Raw genomic sequence first — 27,713 nt, forward strand, 5'->3', positions numbered from 1 at the left:
AGAAACAACAGGTCCTGCAAATCACTTGCTCAGACAACATGAATATGCTCCAAGGCCTGGTCATTAATCTAAGCAGACGCCTGTAGTGACGTAGGCTGGTAATGACCTAAATAATGCAAACTCAAAGTCTTTTCACTCTTGCCTTTTCTAAAATAGGGTTCTAAATTTGGATTTCCAAATTGGGTCAAACTTACCATAATGTTTTCTAAAAATATATAGGAAAGGAACAAAGTCATATTTAAGGAAGGATATTTAAACTAATGTATTTTTCCACCCATCATTGTAAATAAACACAGAAGAACTATTTGAAAGAGGTTACTGAAGCCTTAAAAGCAGCTTAAACCAGTTTTATAAAATTTAATAAACTTTACTGAGCCTGTAGAAAGTATTATAATACTGACCTATATATGGACTGCCTCAGTTCATGGTATGGATTACAATATCAACCCTATAACGACTAATAGAGACAGGTTTCTGTCTCTGCATTCGACCTTTGAAAAGACACTTGAATTGCCATCAGTTATAAAGAAAATGGGCACCTAAGGAATACCAGCTACAAACAAGGCTGTCCAATAAGCCAAACAGAAAAGGAACAGCAATTACTAATCCATATATTTATCATTGCCTTGACCCCTCTCTCCCTATGAATCTTGCACCCCTTGAAATGTTTAATTCTTTTGAACACCAAACTTCTCATGTCTACCGTAAGGGAGGCTTTTAATAACTACCAGCATTTCTTTCTCCCACTGTGGTAATTTATGTCTAAAAAACAAACAAAACCCCTCCACATAAAATGGACAATTTCTTGCTTGTCCTGAAAATCTCTTTAAAAAAAAAACTTGGTAAGTAATGGGTATATTTTTGGTCAGTGTATGTTGACTTAAGTTTCCATTTGATTATGGGGAGGAGGAGATTTCAGTAATTTTAAGAGCTGCAAGCTGAAAAAAGATCCATAAATGCAAAAAAGAAAAATGGGCAGGTAAAAGACCTACAATGCATACACTTAACTAAATGACTCTCCTTATCTAGCATAAGGTGAGCTTTGACATCCATTAATGAAATGACACATTGATTCCAGTGCTCAACACTCTCCGGCCATCGATCTGGGTACTGTGCTCATTTCCTTCACCTCCTCCTGCTACTCCCAAGGCAATTAAAATACCCACCCAGACGCAGACAAGATAAAAAGTAGCATCAACTCCAATGCCCAATAGCGCATTTTCTACTGAATCATGGACATGGCCATAAACCCCATAGAGTGGCACCATGAGAACTGTGACATTTATCATGTTGTGCTATCTATCTTTAAACGCAGTATTTGTTGAATTTCCTAAAATTAGAAGGGAACACACAGCAAACACCATGGTAACTACTTGGCATGGTAAATCAAGGTCCTTAAGGCTCCCACACAGATTGACTGCTATTGTGGCTAGAGTTATCCAAATGGCACCTAAGCCTACTTACTACTTACCAAGCAGTAACGTTACCTTGGATTAAAGAAAGAATATAAAACCAAGGGCTTACCAGCTCAAAATAGAACTGAGACTTCTCTGTTGTTAATGATGAGCTCGAAACTACTTTAAAAATAATTTTGTTTGTACTCTGCATTGAAAAGACAAACCTGGACTGACATAAGCTTGATTTTAAAACGTAAACACAAACTTCAGTTTTCAGGGAGAACTTCCCTCCAAGCAGTTTGGGCAAAAAAAATCAGGGAAAAGAAAAATGAGAGAGAGATGACGTACAACAAAAGAGCTGACACACTGAAGCAAATAAAGATGGGTGCAATAGATTATCCAGAATCTTCAGAAGCTACTTGCTTCTTGGATTTCACGTCCCCATTTTTAATTATAACAAGTTTAATGATAAATTGATGGTACTATTTACTTATTCAATAAAAGTTTGACAGAACAAAATGTTTTTCAGCTTTCTGCGCTTATTTGATATCTAAAAAAAAAAAAATTGTACTTCCAGCCTTTATTTTTGATTCAGACATTGATACATTGCTCATTTTGAAAACAGATAATCCCTCAAGCTATTGTTACACTGGCTTTCCAGAATTAAGGGGGAGACCAGTAGCTTCACAGACAAATGACAGACAACTACCTCCCTCTAATCTGAGCTCACAAATTTAGTCAAACACCAACACAAGCAGTAGGTCACAGGAAGCTTGCATAATCTTTTATACAAACTTTACTCTTTTATATTTCAAAGAATTTTGAAAGTACATCTATTATCCATGAACAAGAGTCTCCCAGCTAAAGATTTTCCTTCCTCTTTAGCTTTCTCTAGAAACATCAATATAAAAACATTCACAAAGCAGATAGATTTTTTTAAGTACACGTAACAACTAGGAAAGACGACATGGACAGGCATGCACCATGCATATTGTTATAGACATCAGCCCTCCAGACACACACACTGTGCTGAGGACAAATGAAAGCACCATACATGACAGGTGATGTAGGAATGCATGCAGATACACAAGGTGTCAGCACAGAAGCACAGGTCATACAGAAAGGCAGGAGAGGGATGAGAGCCCTTGGTAGAGCACTTACAAATAAAACTTCTCTTCCCAAACAGGGTTCAGGTTCCCAAAAATTGTTTTTGTCCTCTTCTTTGTTTTGCCCACTTGAACAGTTACGTACGGATCGCTGGACCCAGTCTTGTCTTTGGCCTGCAGACCCTGAGCACACACCACTGGAAAGAAAAGAAAAGGTGTTACTGCCACCCTCCAGTAAGACAATGTGTCCGCACACCACATGAAGCAGCAGCTCAGAACGCCCACAGAAACAGGAATACCATTTCTGATGAGCCTCAGCTCATGGTGCATTACAGTGCCTGGAGTAGGAAGTACATCTCCACCTGCTTCCTACACACTGAGCTGAAAGAGAGACAGTTCAGAGCAGATGCTCTTCCTCTCCATTCTCTTGAGCTTCACCCTGACCCCCTCTTAGCTCAGGCTCCCAAGCAAGGCCAAGGGAACCCATGCCTCCCCTCACTCACCTGTGATCGTGATCTTTGCTGACCACTTTGAGGTGCCATCAAGCACGCTCTGCTTCACTGTCTTCATCTGCTGAGCATGTGTCAGCTTGCTCTCACAGAACACATCTCTGATCAAGTCAAAGATCTCTGGCTTGTTCCGCTCCCGGATCTTCATGCGATCCTTCATGGCCATGATGAAATTCTGGGTTCGGTCTTCCGCCCCATGCTTTGAGCTCTTCTCTGCTGCTCCTGTGCACCAGAAAGTACAAAATGCTCATCAGAAACATGCAAAGACAGAAGGTCATGTGCCACTGAACCTGGATGGCAGGATCAGAGTTGTGAGTTACCCTCCACACAATGCTGCTTGCTGTTGACTTTTGTAGTCAGACATTCGATTTCAACACACATGCAAGAGAATCCAGACCACTTAGTGCTGGGAGGGCATAACGGAAGGGGTATTCCCAGACTCCCCGCTAATCTGGACCAGGATGCTCTCCTGACCAGTGGCTTAAGTTCAAAACCGTCACAACTGAGAAAGACCCAGAAATCAGGTTCTCATAGTAACAGCAGCCATTAGCATGCCCCCTCCCCTCATGATCTTGCTTTGAATAAATAAGTCTTTGCTTGGGAAAGTGGCAAGAAGAGGACGCAGGTCCTTCATTCCAAATAGTACCTATGAGCTTGTCTCAAGGCTGCACATAAGCACCAGGTAAGAGCAAGAGTTCAGATGGACCCATGTGCACAGCATTTCCTACTGATTGGCTCCACACAGCTCCCATTCAGCACGGACTCACTGCCCGGCGTATGCCCAGTTTTTCTGCCTGGAATCATCCTGGTTGGATCAGGCATTAAGCTGGAGACATCTGAAGTACCTCTCTGGATCCCGCTCTTTATTTTATCAACTTGTAAGAAGCCAACACAACAAATCCATTACTAGAATCGTACAGTTATAGTAGATGTAACGTATAAGGCAGGAAATTCAAAAGTTAAAGACATGGACCATCATAAGAAAGGGGTGCAAGTACAGTATCTGGCAGATGGAAACACAAGAGCCCAGAGTAGAGGTCTATATTTCATGTGTATTTAACCAACTGGAAAACAGAGGACTCTGGTCATCTGTATATCTCTTAACGCTAAAAAGTTCATAAAATTACGAGATGACAAGAATGCTCCCACAACCAATTATTCCATATTAAATTATGCTAGTCACGTCCACTGTCAGATTTCAGCCACAGACTATTGCATCAGATATGGGGCATGCATTACTGAAAGTACTGACATGAACTAACAAGGTAGACAAATCAGGGTGTGAAAGGAAAAGCAGAAATCCAAGACTATACACAGTCTCTCTACACTGTCTGCAGTGATTTCAAGCTGTGATCTTAAATCAGATTTAGTGAAACCATGACAAAAATCCTGTGAACATATTCAACCATCATATTTCAGTTTAGTTTAATCTGCTTCTGTTTTTTTTGTTTGTTTTTTTCCTCCCCCTCTGGGATAGCTTAATTAAAGCATTCTTTGTTTTAGAGAAATGATCTTCTGCAAAAATAAGCATTAAAGCAGGTGCAAGCCTGTGCAAAGGCAGCCATCAAATCATGAAGATACCTAAAACTGCTTCCCTCTGGAAGAAGCTGGCAAAGATGACATTGGGAACACCTTAATATAAGGCATTACAATTTTGCATATGAAACAGTTTCAGCAGTTGGTGTCTGGATGCGAATAAAGTTCTGTGAAACAAGTGCACGCTCATAAAGGACCCCCAGCAGCACAACATAACAGGCAGCCTTGTTAGCAGGCTCAACAGCGTGCTCAGTGACTAACACTGCCTAAAGACATCCATTTCTAGGACCGCCAATCTAATGCCTTTCACCGTTGTTAAATTCACTTCAATAAAGAAACAAAACTCAATTATAACTTCCACCATCCAAACCGAAAAGTATAAAAATGCAGTTTGGAACAGACTCTGACAGCTGAAGTTTCAGAAGTTCATTAAAGATACTGCGTACCAAGGCATGCTATTAAAGACCTGGGTCTAAAACAGGCCATAACTTTGCATTACCTGATAATTATTTCTCATTTTACTTGCTAGAGGCTTGATGTTCAGTATTCCATTTAATACAATAAAAAGGCATCTGAGAAAAGGCCCCAGAGTTTCCTGTTGTTGGCTTAAGATGAAATGAAATCAAAATATTGGAATTAATTACACAGTCCCTGCTGTCTGCACTCACTGGTGATCATGAATTAGCACCACCCAAAGTGATGTCTTGTATCAGACAGCCACCCAGTTGTAGACTCAGCATTTATTAAAGGAATACAAAAGTGAAATGATACCAAGGGCTATACTTTGAACTTCAGATAAGAAGTGCTATCAGCTTTCGGCCTTCTGGGGACTGAGGTGGACTCTATTTTAGTACACGCAGAGCTACAGAAAGTTATTGGGAAACTGGGGGAGGACAAACTGAACAATTTGCGCTTCCTCGCATAAATTCTGAAATCTATAATGATCCACAGAAACAAACTCTGCCCTGCCTTTTTGGACTTCATAAAAATTAAGAACCAAAATTGAATATTAGGAGCTCATGTCATGCCTGAGTGGGAGTGCGCTAATTCGGAGCCATTTTCTAAAGAAATTACTAGCCAGGCAGCTTGCAGATATAAATGTTTTGCTGTTAGTCATCGAGATGGCCCCTGACTTATGGCCCCTGATTTTTGAAGCGGCACGGTCCGTATTGTTGCGTTAATGCAAGCACTCCAGAGGCACCAAAGCAGCTTCAGGACACAAATTTGGGCAACTGTAGGAATCACAGTTAAAAGGATATTTAACAGTCCCCCAAACCGGAGACCTTGCACAGTGGGGCCACTCATCCAAGCTCGCTCTAAGGCCGCCAGTCGTCTGTGACTGCCTGGGCTGCGGACATGCAGCCACTGCCACAGAGCCCTCCTGGAGAACGCCCGCTTTTGTTCCCTTGAAGGCTCAGCCTCTGCTTCCCGACCTTCCCCAGTAACCCCCATCTCCATCCATGCTGCTCCCCGCCCTGCCCAGGCGAGTGGGCTCAGTTATTCCTTCCCTGGGAAGGTTCCTCCTCTCCCTGCAGAGGTTGCACTTGATCCAGAATGCAAAAGCTGGGACTAGGCAAACAAGGCAGCCTATTCAACAACACAGACTAATAGAGTAAAGAATAGACAAACCCTCTGTCACAACACCACACCCTTTCCTCATTTTAACACCTGCCTGTTGGTAAAAAATCTCCATGGTTTTTAAAATAAAGATCATCAGGGGATTAATGACCTATAATGCATGGGAAAAAACCCAAAGCATATCACTGCACTGGAAGGCAGAGAGTGCTTTTCTTGCTGGTGGAGTTGAGATTTTTTTTTCATTTAGCTGCAAAACGGTGATTTGGGGCGAGTGTAAAGGTTCAGCTTTTCAAGTAGTTCTGTAAATGACTATGGAAAGGCTAAGGAATATCCAAGTACTGTGTATAGGAATATACAGTATCATATCAATGGTACTGGGCTTTCCTTCTCTATTCCTCTCTAGGAATAAATTCTGAGCCAATTTATGACTGGAAACAGAAAGAAAATACGACTATATTGGGACTGGTATTGATACAGCTATTAGTAAACTGCCAGTGCTGTTACCTTATGCTCTAACAGGAAAAAGTCAAGAAAGCAACATTGGCAGGATAGAAGACAGCTGTTCAGTAGGCGGATAATGCTTAGAAATTACATATTCCTGCAACTTAAAATAGATATTCAAGTTTCAAATAAAGGTATCCTTCCTCCTTCTGTGCAAATATTTTCCTGTACAGGATTCTGGAAGCAAACAAGTATTCATCACCATGGTGCTTTAATCATCATTTGACACAGAAGCCAAGATGTTTATCACAAGAGTGACTTATCCATCTTACTAACAGTCCACCTTCAGAGCCAGCCTCTGCAACTGCAACCTGTTCAGAGTGTAACACACAAGTTTCTCATTCAAAAAGCCACAAAGATAAGTCCTGAGTCAGAAAACTCTCTGAAGAATTCCAGAAGTGAACCAAAGTCCCAGGGGCCAAAATGGTGCCAAGCAGTGCATCCAACAACGCAGCCGTAGTACCTTGCATGAAGTTCTCCAGCTTTGTGACTCCAGCACACCATAAAGAACAAAAACCTTTTCAGATGCACTAGCAAAGCCATATGGCTAATCACACACAACACGAACTGCTGTTCAACAGCAGTTTCAGGCTTGAGATCTCAATTTCTCATTTTCAAGAGCTCCCAGGAACCAGACTTGGATATCCCAGGGCTATTTCTTTTCTCAGGTTTAACTGTAATCTACCAAGAACTAGATTAGCAACATTATCAAAAAACAAGATGCACACCTGCAGAAGCAGAATACTACTGTGTCTCAAAAGCTAGCCCAGAACTGTGCAAGCCCCTTTTGCTATGATCTCGTTGTCATAATGTCCTTCCTTCCACTCTCTTCATAATTCTGCTATACATACTTCTTTGCATCTGCACATCCTACACATCCATCCTTGGCTTTACTCTTCCTTTAATACCAAACTTTGCCCACTCATCCTTCTCTAGCAAGTACTATACTGGTGCTCAGGGCAAGAGATAAAAGCGCCCATTTTCCAAAAGCTTGCCCACTACGTGGATTCCCAAGAACAGCCCTCCATTCATTTCCAGCCAGGTAAGAAAGGATTGGAACCCCACAGCGGAAATTTCAAGTACCCCCAATAATTGTTGAAGACTAAAAAGAGAGCATCTTACCTTGAGCAAGTATTTATGACCTTATAACAAAAAGGTTAGTTGCCTCATCACCACAATAATATCTTATAAATACCTGCAATAGAGAAACCTGGACTTTTTAATCCTCTCAGAGCAACAAGCTAGTGCCAACTACCCATAAACCAGATGGCTGCAGTACACATGCCACAAGTAATTCAAGGTTAGCGCACTTCAGACTGCCAATTCATGGAACAGCCTTGCTGAACTGATCTGCAAGACACGCCTCATCACACAATATTGGAGACCAAGCAAAAAACTGCTGAGCCCTAAGCTGCTAAGCTGAAAGTTGCAAGTTTTGCTTTTTTTCTTAAGTAAATTTTAGATAAAAGTTTCACGCTCTTCATCTCTGCTGGGTGTCCTGTCTTGGGCGCAGTGCTTCCTGGAGCAGCAAATATATTCCAAACACATTCTTAATTGCCTCCTAGACAACTAATGTTTTGAGACAGTCTCACAAACAAACTGATGAGCAAATTAGCTTTAATATAGAAATAGTGCCAAATTTTACCCAAATGGATTTTGTTTCAAATTGCAACAAAGCAGTGCTGAATTTGAGTATTTTGTCACTACAGTCCCACACATTTGTTGACTCTGTCAGATACTCAATTTCTTAAAATATAGAGAGTAAGAAAAACGCTCTCAGAAGAAATAACCAAACTTAACTCTAATAGGCTTGGGGAAAGAGATCTTGTTATTTCCTAGAGAAAGTCATTGGAGTACAGAAGATAGATTAACAGCACATCCTGATATTAAGGAATAAAACACCAAGCGTCCACTCAAAATTTCAAGGCATAATCAACGGAATCTTATTTGTGACCATCCTGAAAATTCATTTACTCCAGTGCAAGATTTTCTGGAAGATTTATATAGACTTAAATGAAGACATATCCTGAGACATCAAGGCATAATTGATGAAATTTGTTTCTTACCAGCCTGAAAATTCATTTAACTCTAATGCAACATGTTCTGGAAGACTTGCATAGACTTCAGTGAGGATAAAATGTGAGAACATGCTTTTTTATACCAACAGCAATAATAAAACTTCTCTGCTGGGAAGAAACCTCCTCCTGAGTTTAATATACAAAACAGTTTAGTCTCAGATTTACTGGATCTCTAAACTATTGCTTTTCCTTACAGAAGTTCCTTTCTCTCCTTCCTCAAGCACAACCTATGTTCCTCAAACATGTATAAAAATTAATTTAATTTTTCCATTTTCTTCTGGCCTTGCGGGTTCCAATTAGAAGAATTTTAGCATGAACATGCCAAAACAATGAACACAATTTTCTGAAAAAGCCTTTTAATAGATTTCTAGTATCAATAATAATTGTTTTCCCAACCCAGAAGCATATCCACACATTGGTCCCACCATCTTAATCTCCCAGGATTACCTTTCCTCTGTCTCTTCTGTCTTTTAACCCCACACTGCCCACCTCCAATTTCCCTTTTGTTTCCACCCCAGATATGATACCTGACACACTCACACTGGCTACCCTTATAGCCCCAGCTCACAGCTTCTGTATCTTCCCTGCTCTGATACTGGGCAGCTTTCAAATAACTCAGTAAGCGAAGTTTTGCCTAAGTGCTTCACTAGTTTTGAGCCCAGAGCGCTCTCCCTCTCCTTACCTTCAAGCCGGTGTGCTGGAGTATCTTGTGTTTACATTTTGAAGGGAAATGGGCAAAGCAAAAATCTACAATCCCATGAATAAGACAACAAGTTCTTATCTGGTGCTTTGCTATACATGAAAGCACTGTTGTTTCCAGTTGTTACTTCTACTCTATAGAAAAGCACACAGATCCACAACCCATTGTATAAACTGATTTAACTTCAGCCAGAGATTAGACAACCTGTTCCTACGGTTATTCTTCACAGGCTCTTCCAGAGACTCCTTACTCTCACCATTGAAGTCGTCATCTACCTTCCAGCCTTAGCTTTCTTATAGCAAATTTATTCCTTTTTTTTTTCTTTTGAAAACATTAGGATTAAACAGACCATTGTCCTCCCTGCTGTTTATGTCCCTCTTCCCCAACTAAGTTCAAGCATAAGCAAGTTCAAAGGTGGATTAGACCAATTCAGAGAGCCATCACTGCTGGTCACTGAATATAGCATCTACTGCTTGGAAAGTCCTCAAGCCAGGGATAGCTGTAAGCTGGGAGAGCAAGCCAGAGATGTAGGAGCTCTACACTGCACATCCTACGCCTCTGCTTGGGCTCCATGACATCCCTTCAGAAACCTGATACTGGGACAGACCTAACATGGCCATTCTTAGCTTCCTGGAATAGCATCAGTCCTGCCTTCCTCCCATCTCACACTTCCAAGCCTCTCTTTTGAAACACAAACTCCTGTCTTCCTCTTGAAACAGTCCACATTTCTCCCATTACCACTGTACCCGCCACCCACCCCAGTCTGAAGGAAGCCTTCTTGAACATAGATGGCCAGAGCTGCACTCTGCAGGAATATATCTACCCTTAGTCATCAGCTATTTCTTAAACTTAGTTTTCCTTCTACTGCTTTTGACTTCATTACTTCTGCTCTGTACAGCTGAATTACATCTTTTTCCTCACTGCTGCTGATGCAAACCTAATTTTCCTCTACTCTCCCTATCATTTTGCCATACTGAGATATCACAGCTCCAAAGGGAACATTACTATATCTTGGACATACATCTGAAACAAACCTGGATGCACGTATCAGCAGCTTTTCATCTCAAACGCTGAAAATCCCCAGTTCACAGAGGGTTCTGGTGACTCCAGAAACCAAAAACTAACAAAGTTATCCCGAGTCTAAGTGATCCTCTACATCAGATTTGTCAGGAACCTGAATAATGTCTTAATTTCATTCTCCTGAACCAAATGAAATCCAGAAGCCCTTTGCTTAGGCACAAAATGGTCACAGCAAAGCGAAGCTGTCAATGATGCAATCCCTTAAATGCTATAAACTGTAAAGATCACCTCATGGCCCTTGAAGACAAATCAAGAAATGCTAAGCAACTGAGGAACAGATACATTTCACCAATATCAGCCATGTCTGTAAAATAAGCCACTGCAAATGGCCCCAGTCCTAACCGTGACTTCTTTAAAACTCTGCACACATGAGAAATAAAAGCGTAAAGAACATCTGTTTGAGGTGTCAAGATAAGCCATAAGAAACTGGTGACCTAGGATTCACTGGAATCCTTTGTTGGATCATCCAGTCTAACCTTCCCAACTAAAGTTTGAGACAGATGCAAGATTTAATTGTTTAGATTCGTGTCACCATAATTTGCAATAACCTGGTATATACTTCACAAACTTTTCCGATTACTTAGATTTACTCTATCAATCTGGAACAGCAAGAAAAAAAAAAAAATCAAGAGAAATGGCCCCACCTTCCTCCTCAAGATGTAACGTGCATGGTAGAAACTTGTACTCCATTTTAGAATAAGATATTTTGTTCTCAAGCATGAATATAAATTAGAGACCAAATCAAGAAACAGTTTTACATGCAAATAAAAATAATGTGACTAAGCGAGTCAATCAATATTTTCTTTTTCTTTTTTAATCAAACCCTTCTATTTCCTGTGTTAGGTCTCATTTATTCTACAAGCTCACAGCTCTGTCTTCTTTGAAGAGAGGGCTCAGGTTTTGAACGCTGCAGAAACAACAAAATAAACCGCAGCGGTACTAGGAAGATGAGATACTGCCCATATGCTCAAACGACACCTTCCTACCTCACCCATCATCTAAGCTGACTCAGCCCTAAGTCTCTAAGGTGATTCAGCCACAAGGCTCTCCTATTTAAAAGGCAAAATGCCTTACCAGCTTGCACTTCGTACAGAGAATTCCAGCTAAGTCCATGGTTTCTATCCCATCAGCAGGAATCCAGTGCTGCTCTGAAGATCTTAAAAACTACAGCAAAATGAGCTGATGGTAAAAACAAGCAATTTGCCTGGGATTCCAGGACAGGACTGACAGAAGAGAAGTCAAAATATCCAACCCAGTACCCTATCCATCCAGTCCACTTCCTCTCATCCGCCCTGGATATGCTAGTAAACACCCCACCTGCGGTGACACAGAGAGAGATTAAACACTTTACACAGGTCAACCCCAAAAAACAGAGAGATGTGACAGAGCCAAGAATTAAACTTTTTTTTCCTTTTTTAAAAAAAGCACATTAAGCACAGTCTTGCAAACAAGTTTGTCTGTGTCAGTGGAGCAGTCCTTGTCCACAGAGTGAATGGGGCAGTTTTAGCCCAATATCATCTTTTCAGAAAATATGTAGTCACTTTAATAAAAGCTTTTCCACTCATCACTAAGGTATCACATATGGAGCTAGAAAAGGTGTAGAAACACCTTTGGAAATGACCACACTCCACTGCACCTCTCAAGAGGGAGCACAGCAAAGTCACTACTCACTCTGCAAGCAGTCAGCGTTGAGCAAGTCTTGGCACTTTTCATGGCACTTGACTCCACATTCAGCGCAGCGCATTCCCTGCCGTGCAATGCCCCACAACAGCCCTTCACACTCATAGCAGTAGGTAGGAGTGGTGGCTGTCCACACTTCAAAGTTGTGGGGGATTGTACAGGAGATGGGGTAAATTAAGGCTTGCAAAGTCTTCTTATAGACATGAGATTTCTAAAACACAAGAACACACGACCCAGCATTCAGAAAGGTGACTGAATCTGTTTTCATTGGTTATCACATGAGTTTTAAGAGAAAACACATGAGCGGTACGATAAATCTACGCTTTTGAGGTAGCCAAGTTTAGCAAACTTTCACAAGTGGCAGCAGAAAACACCCTTTCAAAGATGATTTTGCAGATATTTAAAAAAAATGGAAGAGCAAAGAACTAAGGTTTGTGGACAAGGAGTACCTTGCATAAAGCGGGTTTCACACAGTATCTCTTATGATAGATAGCACAAAAGGAAAAGATAAGATTCTATTTTCAGGACCATATCTGACACAGTAAATGTTATTTTTTGTAAGTATGTTTGGTTTCTTTAAACAAATTAAGGAAGAAGCTTTGCATCTATATTTTTAGACATCTGTGAAGCTGGCTCCACATCCCAGAGAGCTAAACGCCTTTAATTTGCTTACTAAAAGTTATCAGGAGCCAAGCAATCCTCCCACTTACCAGCTCTTCATCCTTGAGAGATGTTCTGGTGGCCATTGCTGAGGTAATTCCGGCTTTCCGGGACTGGACCAGTGACTAAGAAGAGATAAAGTTTGTTATTCATTACCAGTATTCAGAAATGCTTTGGCATTACATGCACAGAGGTGTGAACAAGGGGAGAGCCTGCTACTCCAAAATGATACCAAACCAGCAGTCCATTACATTGAAGTTGGTTTCTTAAATGATGATAGCCCACATACCAGAAGAGTCAAAAGCATACTCTGAAAAGGCATCAGCTTGTTTCCATCTGTCCACAACCCATATTACTCTGGAAGATTTCAGTTTTGTTTCTTTGTACCAACTGTAGACAAAATCTGTGCTCACATCTCCACTTCTATGTTCTGGTAGCAACAGTAGCACTGCTGTCGCCTAAGGTCATTACGTGGGACTCGCTCATCTGTATTTAACTTCATTCATCAAAAGGAGATAATTTCATCAGTTTTATAACATATCCAACTCCCAAATACAACAGTGAAAGGGATACAAACAGGGTGAAAGAACAGAGGGTGGGTAGGGAGCACATGTTTGAATGTGCAGCGTGTCACATTCATTGGCCATCACTGAATACAATGAACAGCATCTCCCCCCAAAACGGCCTCCTTCACATCACGTCAGTGCTAAGCTCTGCAGCCGTGCAGACCGTCCGTCACTGCCTTTGCAGCACCTAACACTGACATCCAAAGGATTTCTTCAGCAAGCCACTCCAACTGGGTGAAGGCAAGGAGGAAATAAGAGCTAGCAACATCTGCGTTCAAGTCATCAAATCCTAACAGAAACCTCCATCTATGCTCTGATTTATGCTACTTGAAGGCAGACTGAAAAAGTTCATTCCATCAGTGATGTGGTAAGACAGCATACTGAATATACATGCACTGCAGGTTCAAAATAAAAAGCAAAATAATGGAGGGAAAAACAAGGTAAAATAATTTTTGTCTCTGGTGAAGACTTGGTGGATAATCTTTAACTCCACTTACCATGGCCTGTGGAGAGAGAGAGTGAAAGCATACAAAAGAAGTAACACAAGTTAATGCCATCATTGCAGAGACTTAAAAGATGCAAGCAGTTAGTAAAACACATACCAGCCTTCCCATGCATAAGCTGGCAGAGAAACTTGTATGCTATCTTTTCACAGGAATCACAGGATATGGCAACCTTGGTCTTGGAGCTCTTAAAGCCTTTCTCCCAAGTGAAAACGCACTGCTTGTGTTGAACGCACAGCCAAGAGAAAACCAATTCATCCCACAGAAGCCTTATCTCACCGCATCACACAAGCATATGAAATTTGTCCTCATTATTTGTTTGGTTCTTGTGCTTCCTCAGCACAGAAGCCTACTGGCAATATTGCAAATTACTTTCGAAATACAAGCACATATGCGCCGTTTATCTATCCTCTGAAATCCCAATCTTCTGCTAAGTTACTAAACCTTACATGGACATTATAACTTTCCGCAAAGTCTGTGATTTTTAGGAAAACATTTAAGAATAATGCAGGCCTACAAATAACGAAATAACCTGTTTAGAACAAAAAGGAAAGAGAACATTAAAAAGATCTTAGTCTACCAAGTCATACCTCATTCTCGCAGAGATTTTTGCAAGCACAACTCATAACTCCTTACTGTTAGAATTAGTTTAATTAAATGGGAAACCTACAACTTCTGGAAGTTGAAAGAACATTAGCAAACATCAAATGAACACTAGCACTTGTCACAAAGTAAAGCCATTTGCACCAATGACTATATCTGTGGTAGAAGAAAAATCTCTTACCAGATCACTGACAAGTGGAATTGGCTTTTTTTTGCGTAGATCAGGCATGCTATCGATGCCATAGAGACCACCCGCGGGCCTGGAAATTCAGAAGAAAAAAAAAGGTATTAAAAAAATCTCACAAGCAATGAGATATGGCAAATAGATGACCAAACAGCCTCCTACAAAAAGAAGAAAAAAGTCTCCTTGCTAATACCAATAATCAAAAAGAACAGAAGGACCTGGCCTTCATAAATGAAAAATCAGTTTTTCTGCAAATGCAACTCAATAATAATCTACTGAGCTGAAGTTGTTGCAAACTGAAAAAAAGTAATTTTCCAGTTCTCAGTGCTGAGGTCTGTGCTCGCTCTGGGCAGCGAGTGGGGAAGGAAGGCAGCCTTTCCCCCAAGGCTTCTGCTGGGCAGTGATTTGGCAAAAACTCAGGCAACGGCAGAATCACAGACCTATGGCATTAATTCACACCACAGCTTAGTCAGCAGTAGCTGATTCACACGCTTATGCTTGGAGAAACATTTTTTGCTCCTTCAGTAGAGTTCAGTTTATAGTTTACTACTGCCATTGAGTGTCGTATCAGGAAAGACTTTGGAAACTTAGAAAACACACTGGCATCAGTCTTTCTCCACTCCTTTCCTTTTCATTAAATCCACCTTGTGTTTCCTGTTTTGGGGGGTTTGGGGTTTTTTTTGTTTGTTTGTTTTTTTTTTTGGGGGGGGGGGAAGGGGGAAAAAAATGCTTTTCTGGAGAAAGCAAAGACAGCCAGAATTGAGATTATGCTTCAGAAAGTGTACAGCTACAGTAAAAGCGATTAAGCGTTTATCTTCCTATAGGTAACAGACCTTTATGCCGTGTGTCGGCGGACGGGACGGAGCATGTCAAAGTGGATCAGACCTGGGGCAGTTCCCTGCTATCCTTCAGTGGAGTCTAGGCCAGAACATACTTAATCCTGGCCCTCAAAAAAAGGGAAGAAAACCCTCACATCTGAGGAGAAAGGAGATGTTAAGAATTCCAGCACAGAATAGGGAACCGTGCTCTAAGGTGCACAAGCATGTCACAGCACAGCCTAGCACGAGGCTATGACCAAGGAGAAACCAGTCTATTATATATAGAAACATGCCACAGTGCTATAAGGGTAAAATTGACTTTTTTGACAGGGTGTAGGAGGGTGATATGTCCGAGCCACAACTGAGCGACAGCCGCTGCTGGTTGAACAGCTCTGGTGGGAAGGTGCATAGTCACGGTTAACACCATGAACCAAGGTTTGCCTCTGTATGCAACATAGATATATGCAATTAGTCACAGTTGCATTGCAGTACTGCAGGTGGTTTTTGATGCTTCTACGTGGCAAACAAAAACCATTTGGTCAGCTGCGCTGCTCTGCCTATGAAACGGCAGAGCTAGACCCCCAGCTGGGGATGAGGGAGACACTCAGGCACGAGAAAGGCACAGATTTTTAGCAGTTCAGTTAATTAAAACTGCTGGAATCTTCAGCCAAGGATTTGAACAGTTCTCCACCGCTAGAAATCCTTACAGCAAGGTTGGTTGGTGTTTTTATTAAGGGCTATCCTCCTTTGCAACAGTGAACTCCAGAAAATCTTTTTGACCAAGTCACACTCCAATAATCCTTTCTGGTTTACAAGAGAAAAATCTGAGCCAAATTAACCATTAATCAATACCTGCATAAAAAGTTTACTTTGTCAAAACTCCTCACACTCTTGCTGGAATCAAACTGGAAATACATCCATTGCCCTGATGTTGCAAACCTTTTCTGACATGAGTGATAAGTATTGTTTTGGAGTAAAATAGGTGTCATGGAATACTATTCAGGTGATGTTAGGAATGCCAGCACTACTTACATCACAGTGCAGTGTAATTAATTAATAACTTTAGTTGATTAAAGTCTGTAAGACAAAAAGGTGCAACAGAATAGGCACAACTGAAAGGAAACTGTGATATTTTGATGTTTCCCAGGAAAAGAACACACTAAAATGGCATGTTTTATAAATTCAAGATAAGCTTAAACAAGTTATTGTCCTTGAGAACATATCTAGTTAAGACCTGGTTTGCGCCAAATATTTGTGATAGACTGAGAAGCTTTTGCACATGCAAAATAAAAAGAACAATGCCTAAGCCAGCCTCTGACAGAGGACAAGAATATTTGAAAGGTATTTGCAGTCTCCATTGAAGAGACACATCCAAATACCTAGATAGTTATACCTAGATGACCTGCTTTTAGGCTATTAATATAAAAAAGATCTTTCAGCAACAGTTCTTAATTTTCAAAATTATTCAGCTTGTTCTGTTTTCAGCTACCTGAATCTCTTTACTCAAGCACAAGCTTAACTTTGCTTAACTGAATTACAGTTTTTGCACAGGTCCAATTACTGATGGTGCCTCATATAGGCACACTGTAGCTATATATGTAATAGGATAACTCTGCTCTGCAATGCATGTAATATTTATAGAACTATTACAGAGTACTATGTTGGGAAGTGAATAGCATCTCTGTATGAGGACGATGAGGGATTTATGTGCGTTAATACACAAAACATATAGATATGAGAAGTTACACCCAGAAACTGATCTGTAATACTCACTGTACTTATTTTTTAAAAGCTATCTTTCCAAAGCCAGGCTTATAGACAGGAAGCTACTGTTACATTATGCTAAAAGCACATTCAGCTTGAAGCATGTATTGATACTTCAATACTAGCTTTATCACATAAACGTTTACATTAAATCTTGAAAACTTCAGCAAGCAAAGATGGTTTGTGATGACAAGAAACGATTACCTCCCTCAAAGAACACCACTCTTCTAGTCTTTCTTATGGAAGAACAAGTCCGAACATAAGTGTTTTAATATACTTTGTGGCTAACAAGCCACAATGTGGCTAACATTGGAATTAAAGCTTTACCAGCCACAAACAGCTTTTCTGGAAATCTGGGAGAGACAGTGAATAAACCAGACTTTTGTCAAAACTACATTAGCTGGCCTATTTTGTTACATCCCGCAGGGAGAGGAAAAAAATATAGACTACAGCGAACGCTGCCTGGCATTGACAAAACAAATTTTAAGTATTTAAGGACTGCCTTTATATTCATCTTTCAAGCTAGGAAATCACTTTATCTGTGCAAACCAGTAAACGCAGTGTATTGACTCCTCGTTAATACAGGAGAAGGTGCTGTTTATAGTTAGAATTAATCACTGTCTTCTGCTCCTGCTAATTGCCAGTTCTCCAGCACTCTGCTCAGCAGAGTCTTAGACTCCTTAAGAAAGGGGTTGCTAGGCAGCTCCAGGCATCTGCAGGTGTGGAGGAAGCTCCGTGGCAATACCAACATTACAGAACAATTACTCCAAAAGCAGAACGCTGTATAATGAAGCCTTTGATTTAACTTTGTGTTTTATTAGCAAAGCCTACTTCAGTAGTATGAGCATTAGCCTGTACGTGCGGAAAGCCAGTCCCTTGCTGAGATTTCAGGACAAATCTGCTGCTACAACATCAGCACCTAATGAGTGTACCACCACAAAACCACCTCGCTCTAATTGCATGCAAAGCACATCGCCCAACAGCTCGGAAAAAGTGTACACTTTTCCGGACAGGATTCTAGGGAAGCTATCGTGCTGGCATCTATTATGCAGAGGATCACGCTGATATTAGACATAATCAAAATTTGTCTGCTTCATTTGCTGCCACTGGCATGCTGCAGCAAGAACGCACACAGCCGCTCACTCTGACCTGCCTGAAAGAGGCATTATCGTTACTACTTTACAAATGACAAACTGCAATGATCTCCAGAATTACTCCAGTTTTGACTACTACCCTGGTCATAAAAAGCACTGCAAAGAGAAAATTTCCCCAAAGTTACTTTTTTCTAAGAGCAAAAGACAAAGCAATCATTCTGAGCTACTCTCCCCCTTTCCCAGTGCCGGTTGCGACTGATTCAGGAAAAAAGACCTCATCCAGCCTCCTCTCTATGGTACTCAGCAAGGAATATTTACTAACTAGTGCCATAAGCACTTGTCCCCATCACTTGAGGGACTATACACTGCAATCATAACCTTGTTTTTAACCACAGACCTCCTGAATAGCTGCACAGCCCACCTCCAGCTGTTTAAGAGGATACTGAAACGCAGCAGCAGCCCGGCTCTAGGTGAGACATAGCTATTTCATTATTCCTGAAAACAGCCATTAGAAACATTAGAAGTGATACTTCTACTTCAGTTCAAGTGGGGACCACAAAATACACAGTAACTATAAACATACAGAAACAAGATCTCCAGATGCTACTTACCCTCCTTTAAGCCAAGGTGGTTTTGATGGATCAGCCTCATCTTGATCCTTTAATGGAGGAAGGGGAAAGAACAACGTGAAATTAGTTTCTGAAAACACCAGAAAATATTATCAGATTATATTCTGAAGAAAGGATAACAGACCACACTGCATGCAGGCAAATGCATACAGACATTCATTCAAGCACCTCAAATGACCAACACGTCAGGACAGGTCATATGGACACAGACAGGCTATGCAATTTCATTAACACCTAGAACTGGGGCCAGAAGAGCCTGTTCAGTGCACTTCTCCTTTCAAAAGGGAGCTTTGAAGACCAACTCTTTTTTTTTTTTTCTTCAATCTAAGCCATGAATTATTGGAGAGCTCTTCTTACTCTAGGTCACAACTTACGTGAACATGGTCATAATTGGGACACTGTAAATTAGAAGCATCTGTATGAAATGGACAAATGATTGATCAACATGAAACTTTGTACAAACATATATGAGCTTTCTTAGGCACAGATCACGTTAGTGTCACTTGTTCATGCTCAAACAAAGATTTTTCAACCCCCTAAGCAGGAAGTTTCCACTGCAGCCCCCACCATTCGTACACAAGTATTTCATTTCCAACAGGCGATGAACAAGGGCAGTCACTTGCAAGATGATTGCAGGAGAACCGTGATCTGTAGATATGATGGTAACCACTACAGACAGCAACATAAGGATCATCTGAATTCAAACCATGTTCTTATATTAGCATAAGAGTGTATTTAGAGGGCAAAGTCTCGTGTCTTTGAAAATCTTAAAAGGACTGATTACAGTTGAGAAGCTTTTAAACATTTAAAACATACCTGGGGGAAAACAGTAAAGATTCTGCATAAGGGGAAATGGTAACATCTCTGTTCCTATAGTACAGTTCATGCATCCTCCTGCATACTCCTTGAAAGGACAGGTAGTTTCCAGCAGCAACACAGAGATAAGCAAAATAAACTGCTAATACCTAACAGTCCAACCTCAGACAATCATGTCTGCCAAGAGGATAAAGAGGCTATAACTTGCGCACAGCAGAAAGCAAACATAACCATATCTCCAGTCTGGGAAAGCACAATCTGAGAATCATCGCAAAGTAAAGCAGTACCCATCAGAAAATAAGCTTCAGTTATACGCAAGATAAAAGAACATAGCACCAAAAGAAAGATGTACTACTTCATCTCCTTTGGATGAGCTGCACAACCTGTGGGTTGTTCACAGGTGACAGGAGAGGTCTTGCAAAAGGAGCAGAAATAATGAAGAAAAACAAGTTTGAGGTCTCAAACTGTACAGCAGCAAGAGCCCAAACTTCTTATTCATTATTCTTACAACTCCAGGGCCACATAGATCAGAAGACTAAGTAGATTTTTTTTTCCCAATAGGCATGAGCAATGTGATGCTACCCAGTACTTAATGCACTTCTCAGCTTTTCTATGTGCCTGCAGAACTGGTAGGGGCTCTGACCCGCAGAGTCTGTTCCAGGTGCACATTTCCCCAGCACACTGGGGCACAAGCTCTCCCCACGTATGCTCGACACACCTCCCCTCAAAGCTGTGCTCCCGAAAAACTCCTCCCCGCAGCCTGAAACCTAGGCTTCCTCCGGACAGACCTGGATCAACTGCTGGTTGAGAGCAGGGATTTCAGGAAGCAAATACGACGAGCTCCTTCAGAGCGCAGAACGCAGGACAGCCCTAACTTTGCCTCTGAACACTTGGAAGAGTCATGGCTAAAATGCAATCATAAAAAGGAACAAAAGTATTATACTGGACTGAGCTTGACATCAGTGTTCAGTCAAAGCTGAGCCACCATCTTGAACAACTCAGAATGGCAAATGAACGTAGCATCATTTACTGGTAAACATAATTGTGTGTTAAAAGTGTAACTTGCTTTTCAGTCAATTTATCTGAGAAATTCTAAACATAAGCAGCCAATCTTTGAGACATAAGCAGATCACAAATATCATGGGCCATACCACAGCACTGAGCCCACGAGAGCATCAAGAACCCTTTGGGGCGGGGGGGGAATCCAGTCTGCAAAGGTTGAGGGGGCAGAAAAAATGATCAGGAAACAAATCTCCCAGCTTTTGAGACACACAAAGTAAAACAAAGTAAAAATTGCCAAAAGGCCAGATAAGCTGTACTTCTGCTTATTTGTTTTAATTTCTTTTGCCAAGCCAAGCCTTTTAGACTTGTGAATAAAAAGAAAACCAGAGAAAAAGGAGAAGCCTCTGCAGGGCTGAGATTAAAAATCATCTGGGTATAACAGCACAAAACAAAAGACAGAGCTTTCAGGAAGTGACAGTGTTGATGCAGGGGCCAGGCAGGTGATGGCTGTGTGGGAACAGGAGTTATCTCCAGGCAAAAGCCAAGCAAACAGGTTAATTTGCTCCAGGCATAGTTCTCCCTGAGTAAGTGCTGAGAGAACCAGCACCTGACATCCATCAAACCAGGGCTGATGCCTGAAGACTGCAGAAGAGTAAATGCAGTGCCCACAGTTAAGGCGTGCGAGGGAAGGGGAGGATGTGATCCAGACTAGCATAGGCTCATTATCGACTTCAAGAGCTTGTAAGGCTTCAGAGAAAACATAAAAGGAAGAATTAACATGGGGACAAGTGGAAAACAGGATAAATGTCATACAAGGTACACCAGTTTTTAAAAATAATGTTTTTTCTTTGACAAAGCAACCAACCATAAATATGCAGTTGATACAGTAATTCTTTTTATTTCAGCAAAACATTTGACATGATGCCATGTGATGTTAATTAGGCGGGATAAACTAAGGAGGAGTAGGGGAGCCTTAAGGTGGGTAAACAAGTAACTGTAGCTGAGCCTGCCATGGACAACGTCACAAGGAAGTTAGTGGGAGTAAGGCAGATATGCTTATAAAATCTGCTGATGACAAACACAGGAGAATTACTGATACAGAAGAGAACTGAGAAACCCTATGGAAAAAGCTGATGGCAGTAAAGATTGTGACAATAGAGAATTAAACGCAGTACAAACAGCAGGGTCAGACCCCCCCAAAGCCTACTGCAAATTTTACTGCATACAAGGGGACGTTCAGTGGAAGGAAAGCAGCTGATGGCGAACCTGACTTCCAGTCATCCCAAAGTGCCCACAAGCCACGATGATACAACCATATGGGGAGAGAGCATCATCCATAAGCACACAAGTAAAAAAACTTCCAATTGGAAAATTGAAAAACCAGCGTGAGGATGCAAAGACCATACTATAAGGAGGAGAATGGGACAGCTTGCTTACTCTAGCAAAATGGACCTTTTTCTGTGTATACTCATTAGACAGGAAAACATGCAGCACGGAAGAAGAACTGAGGACAAATACAGATAGCAGTTGGAAATAAGAAGTGGTCTAACCATGATAGGATTGAAGTTCTGTAGTAGCCTTTCAAAAGGAGAAGCGGACACCAAAACTTAACTAGTTTTAGAGAGGGAAACTGGATAGTTTATATACAGGTTAGTGACACAATATTGCACAACGGCAGAGGGTTGGACAGTGACAAAGACGACCTCTGCAGTCCCTTGTTGCACTAACCTGCAGTGTCAAAGGAGCTTGGAAATGGTGCATGTATTACCTACAAGAGCTGGCGTGCAGTTTAACCTGGTTCAGACAGCTCTGGGAGCTCTGATTAAGCATAACAAAGCAAGCCATAGTTTATACCACTATTGCAGGTAGGAACATTTCATAGAAACACATTCCTCTTCATTTACAAGAGGCAAATGGCAATGCTGTTTAGATAGATTTGCTGCAGCTGGAGAGTTGCCTAGGGTTTGCTCTCCGAATGTAGCACTCATAGCAGTGTGCCAGCACAATACAGCGGCCAGTCTGGGTCTCATTGCCCGTTGTGGAGCTGCTCACATCCAGCAGCCCCAGATGATGGCCAGGCTTGCTCAGAGCCTGGGTGAGCAGAGAAAAACACAATAGGCAGAGGGGAAGAACATCCAGAACAACTGCAAGGGTTTTAACCACTATCCTTCCCCAAACAAATGGGAAGGGAAAACAAAGCCAGCACATGTAACATGTAGACATCAATGCTCTGCGCTCCCTAGGAAATTGCTTTGTGTCTGGCTTCTACTTTCCTTCTCTATGCAGCTGAGTCACTTGATCTCTCCTTGGAAGCAGCCAGGCCAGCTTATTTGAACCTGGAAAGTACTGATGTTTACGTCTTCAGTAAGTGCATACAGAAGCACTGAGAAGATGGAGCAGCGAACATGTAAATAAAACAGCCTATCATGTCTCTCTCCAATTTTTGCATTTCTGATCCTGGTCGATGATGGTTTTTACAACCACTATCCAACAAATATCTTCTGCCGGAGAAATGCCTGTCACCCCTAGTAATTCAGTATGTTAACTTACAGTAAAGAATGATGCAATCAATTGCTGCAAGGTCTTTGCAAAGTAATTAAAGTTTGGGTTTTTTTTTTAAACCAAGAACCATTTAGCAAAATAATGCCAGAGACACAGTAGCATGAATTTCATACCTTGGATTAAACAAGTCAACAGACAAGATCATTTAAGGCACAGTATTCAATCATCAGGAAAGCTATGTTTAGTAAAGCCTAAAAAGGAACCCAGTAAGAGTTTTGACTATTCAGGAAGAGCAACAGCTAGAATTATAAGTAATTTGAGAAGTTATTTAAACAAGTTGCAATTTGCATTAAGATTATTTCATATACAAGAGGATGTTTCAATGGCGAGAACAATTATATGCTTTTGCAGAAGAAAAAGTCCATAAAACAGACAGAGAGGCATCAAAAAAAAAAAAAAAAAATCACCAAGTGTGGAGGAGCATAAGGAAGAGGAAGAACATCTCCAGATCTGTTAGTCCTCTACAGGACTACATATAAGGCATTCTGAAATGTAACTTTCCATCTCATTTAAATATTGTATCTGGCACATCATTCTCTTAGATGAAAATCAGATGTAAAACATAGAAAGCTGCATTATTTAAATGGACACGAGAAAAATCAATAATGACTTCTTGTTTGTTTTAAAAATCGCCCTTACCTGTTTCCAAGTACCATGTTAGGTTATGAAACCTTCAAACCAAACTCTGCCTTCTAGAAATTCAAATTCCTTTGCTTAGTTATAGAAGAACGCAAATCAGGGTAAAGGAAGGTACAACTGTTTCAGTGTCTAAATAAAACTTCTAGGTATGTCTAATTAGACCCTTTTTTCAGGGGTATTAGCAGAACCAGACTGAGCTAAGTCATCCCAATTAAACTAACTAGTCTTGTCATTCAATGCCTTTATTGACTCAAGTACACTGTATTTTACATGGAATCCAAAGCTGCAACAAGCCAAAGGATTATTTTACTTTCACTGCAGTCACAGTGAATCTTCAAAAGCACTGATTCAAATAATGACTGAAAAGCCACAAAGGAAGCTACTTCCACCTGATGACTTCTGCAGTTAGTCTTCCACCTGCCAGATGAGCAGCCTAAAGAAAGGCTACAATGTTTTTGCACCAAAACCAGAAGATGACAGAATTTGACAGCAGTTCTGGATTTCTCTGTACCTCTGCGAAAGTGTTAGTGGACAGACACCTGCCAGTAAGAATGAAACAAAGCTGTCGATACATGGACCAAAGCTTAAAAATGCAAATTCACGAAGCTCAAAGACCTTCATGGAAGCCTAAAAGCCATACAACGTTCAGTCTACTCCAGGAAGCTGATTTAACATGACTCGTACAACTAACAGCGAGGCAGGGGCACAGCAGGCACCTAATCCACATAGCATGGATTCAAAGGAGGAAAGAAAAAAACAAACTGAGAATCAAACAGCCAAAAACTCCTCTGCATGAGGTGCAGTTGCAAACACAAGCTAAGATGTTGCACAGCAGTCAACAAAAAGTTCTGGGCATCCTCCCGGGAGGAAACAGTTACCTGCTGCTCACAAACCACTCACCCACCCAAGCATCGTAAGCAGAGGCAACAGGTCCATGACGGGAGAGGCAACAGCTGCAGGTACTAAGGGAGGAGTCCTGTCCTTTCTGTTGGGCACACTGCCCTGTTATCCAAAGCAATGGGCAGCCTGTAGCTAGCTAAAAGGACACAGGATCTGCAGCAGACACCTCCCAGCACCCATAGCCTTGCTGAATCCCAGGACTATAGCCCATCATGGTACACTTGACTTCAATTGCAGTAACTTGTACGAAACAGAGATGGAGTGAAATAATAGAACTGAGGAGAAATTAAGAAATACTTGGTTTAGGAATCAAAGGAAGAGGGTGATTACAACACACAAGACAGACAATTTGTTCTCCGCTAGCCTGGTGCCTGTGCACGTTGCACATGCCCCACAGAGCACTGAAGGGAAGAGATCACTCAAAATGTGTGTGTTTTCTCTTTCTAAAAGGTAAAAAAGGTAATAGGCACTGAACAGATTCTTAACTCATACACAGCATTAACAATGCCTCTGACAACCATAACATGCTAAACTGAATGTCTGCGCCTCAGCCGAAGCAACCGGTTACACGAAGACAAGGCATGCACACACGGGTGTTTCAGAGAGAGAGATGCTGGTTAGAAGGGACAACATGTACAACCTGGAGCTCTCCTCTACCTCCTTCTGCAAAGAAAAAGAGAGGAAGGAGAGGAACAAAAGTTAATAGACCAGATTTTTGCCACCAGCTCTGTAAAATTATTTCAGAAAGTGGAGTAAACATTTGCTGCAAGTTGATAAAACATTCACACAGCAGAGTTTTTTTTCCATGTGCTTCCCGGGCATACACCAGTTAATTAATCTCTACCAATTAATCTCTAGTTAAACTGTGATCAAATTTCACCCATAACTACACATGCATTAGAACATACAGTTCTGAGAGTTGATTTTACAGCGTTCCAGCTCCCGTTTTTTTTAACTCAAGAACCTTTAATAATCTTAATTAATACTGAATTAGAGTTGCTATTTATCACACTTGAAGAGAACCTGTATTTATCACAAACAGTAAGATTTATCCCCCTTGCCCCCAGACTGCATGCACTGTTTGCATATGGAGCATTCCCCCCTCCTCCCCCCTGTACATTTTGCCCATTGGGAGGAAACCAGGAGCTCCCACGGAACATATTTTGCTTTTGCAAATACCATAATGCTGAGAGAGATTTTCTGGTTTTATAAATCTAGGCAATTCTCCCCTGAGAAAAAATCCAGAAGCCTCCTACACTAGATCTCATATTTATGGATGGGCAATTTCAAGACTAGTAAAGTTATGAGAGCCATATTCAAAGCTTCCGGTACACACACTACCAATCAGATAAATCTGTATCTGCATAGCAGAATCAAATTACCCCTTTGCCAATGAAAGACACAGGCAAAGGAACAGCTTCATGGCAACATGGGCCACTCAAATTGGTTAAAAAGCTAAAATAGTTTCCAAAGTTACTCTCTCTATAGGTGTAATTACACACAGGCAATCACTAAGACAGGAAAATAGAGAAGCTATTTTAATTCAGTCACGAAGGAGAAGTCGAATTATTTTAGCAAATGAAGTGCTAGATTGTAGCTAAAATAAAAACCCCGCTTTCCACCTTAAAACATGTCAGTGCTGCCTCCACAGATCCACAGCAGGGACGAAAGCCTTTGAACCAGCAGACAGACCTCGCATTCATGAGCTGACAGAGGAGAAAACACACAGTATGCTGTCGTCTTCTACACAACAGAAATGCCATGCTTTGCCAGTCTGCTCTGCATATATCTCCTGATGTGGAGAGGCTGAGGAAACCTGGGGTCCATTCCAGGCTCAGGATGCAGACTTGTTTTTTTGGGGGGCACAGACACTTCTGACTGCTCCCTGCTACTGTGATTTTTCTACACCATCCTCCTGCCTGTTCCTTTCTGTAGGTTACTAAAACCTTCTCACCTAGGCAATCCCAATTTCACTTCAAGTCCTTTCTTTTCATCCCTCTCTGTGCATAATCACCCCAAACCTCCACATACAAACTCCCTCTCTCCTGACTTCAGCCCTTTGGTTCTTTCCATCTGTCCCAGGCAGGTCCAACCTTCCTTCCTTCCTTCTGAGGCTTTCATCTCCTCCATATTTGAATCAGATTGCTTCCTGATGTTGCCAGAGCCCGTGAAGTCTCCAAGGGCAGAAGACGTGTACTCCTTGAGCTGCTCATGTTTGGCACAGTTCTCAGTCATCCCTAGCAGGGAAAACCCTGCTTCAGCCCCAGGCTGGAAAACACTGAGGACAGATGAAGCCTTTGGCAATGCAAGAGCTGAGCTGTAGCAAATTACCAGTAAGCATATGGAAATGACACATTTTTCAAAGGCTTATTCACTTCACTCATTTGGGGTAGATTTTCACAGACAGACCCTTGACACAGACTACCACTGCCAAATTTAATTTCACTGGAGCTTCTCAAATAAAGGTCATCGAATTTATTTTTATAGAAATGTAAAGTCATGAATCTTGCATTGGGCTCATTTTCAGAAAATGCTGGATTATTTTGGCTTAAATGCCATATGTATCTTTGATTTCTGAGCCCCTTCAGTTCAAAGCTGTTAGGGATAGGTTCAGGCTAAGTAAAAATTGGCAAATCTCTAAGCAACTGCAGACAAAGATTTAAAATATCTGATTATCTTCCATTATAGCAGATGCGCTAACAGCCTCACCAATACTGAAAAGCACAAGCCAGTGACTGATGTAGTTAAACCTTGATCACAGAATTCTTTTACTGTCTCACTTTCGAGCATTCACTTTAAGTTTACAGA

The 27,713-nt window shown here is 41.3% G+C and overlaps 1 protein-coding gene across 3 annotated transcripts in view; it reads right to left on the reverse strand.

Moving 5' to 3' along the window:
• LOC112988024 (protein unc-13 homolog B) overlaps positions 1 to 27,713 on the reverse strand; it is a 218,157-nt gene that overhangs the window by 73,469 nt on the left and 116,975 nt on the right. For all 3 annotated transcript variants that reach the window (XM_064502595.1, XM_064502594.1, XM_064502596.1), the window contains 6 exons: positions 18,969 to 19,015; positions 14,679 to 14,757; positions 12,876 to 12,950; positions 12,157 to 12,376; positions 3,007 to 3,234; positions 2,559 to 2,700 (listed from right to left, as the gene is read on the reverse strand). In XM_064502595.1, the coding sequence (XP_064358665.1) occupies positions 2,559 to 2,700; positions 3,007 to 3,234; positions 12,157 to 12,376; positions 12,876 to 12,950; positions 14,679 to 14,757; positions 18,969 to 19,015 (791 nt within the window). The remainder of the gene's footprint in view (positions 1 to 2,558; positions 2,701 to 3,006; positions 3,235 to 12,156; positions 12,377 to 12,875; positions 12,951 to 14,678; positions 14,758 to 18,968; positions 19,016 to 27,713) is intronic.

Source organism: Dromaius novaehollandiae, chromosome Z (genome assembly GCF_036370855.1).
Source record: "Dromaius novaehollandiae isolate bDroNov1 chromosome Z, bDroNov1.hap1, whole genome shotgun sequence".
NCBI lineage: Eukaryota > Metazoa > Chordata > Aves > Casuariiformes > Dromaiidae > Dromaius > Dromaius novaehollandiae.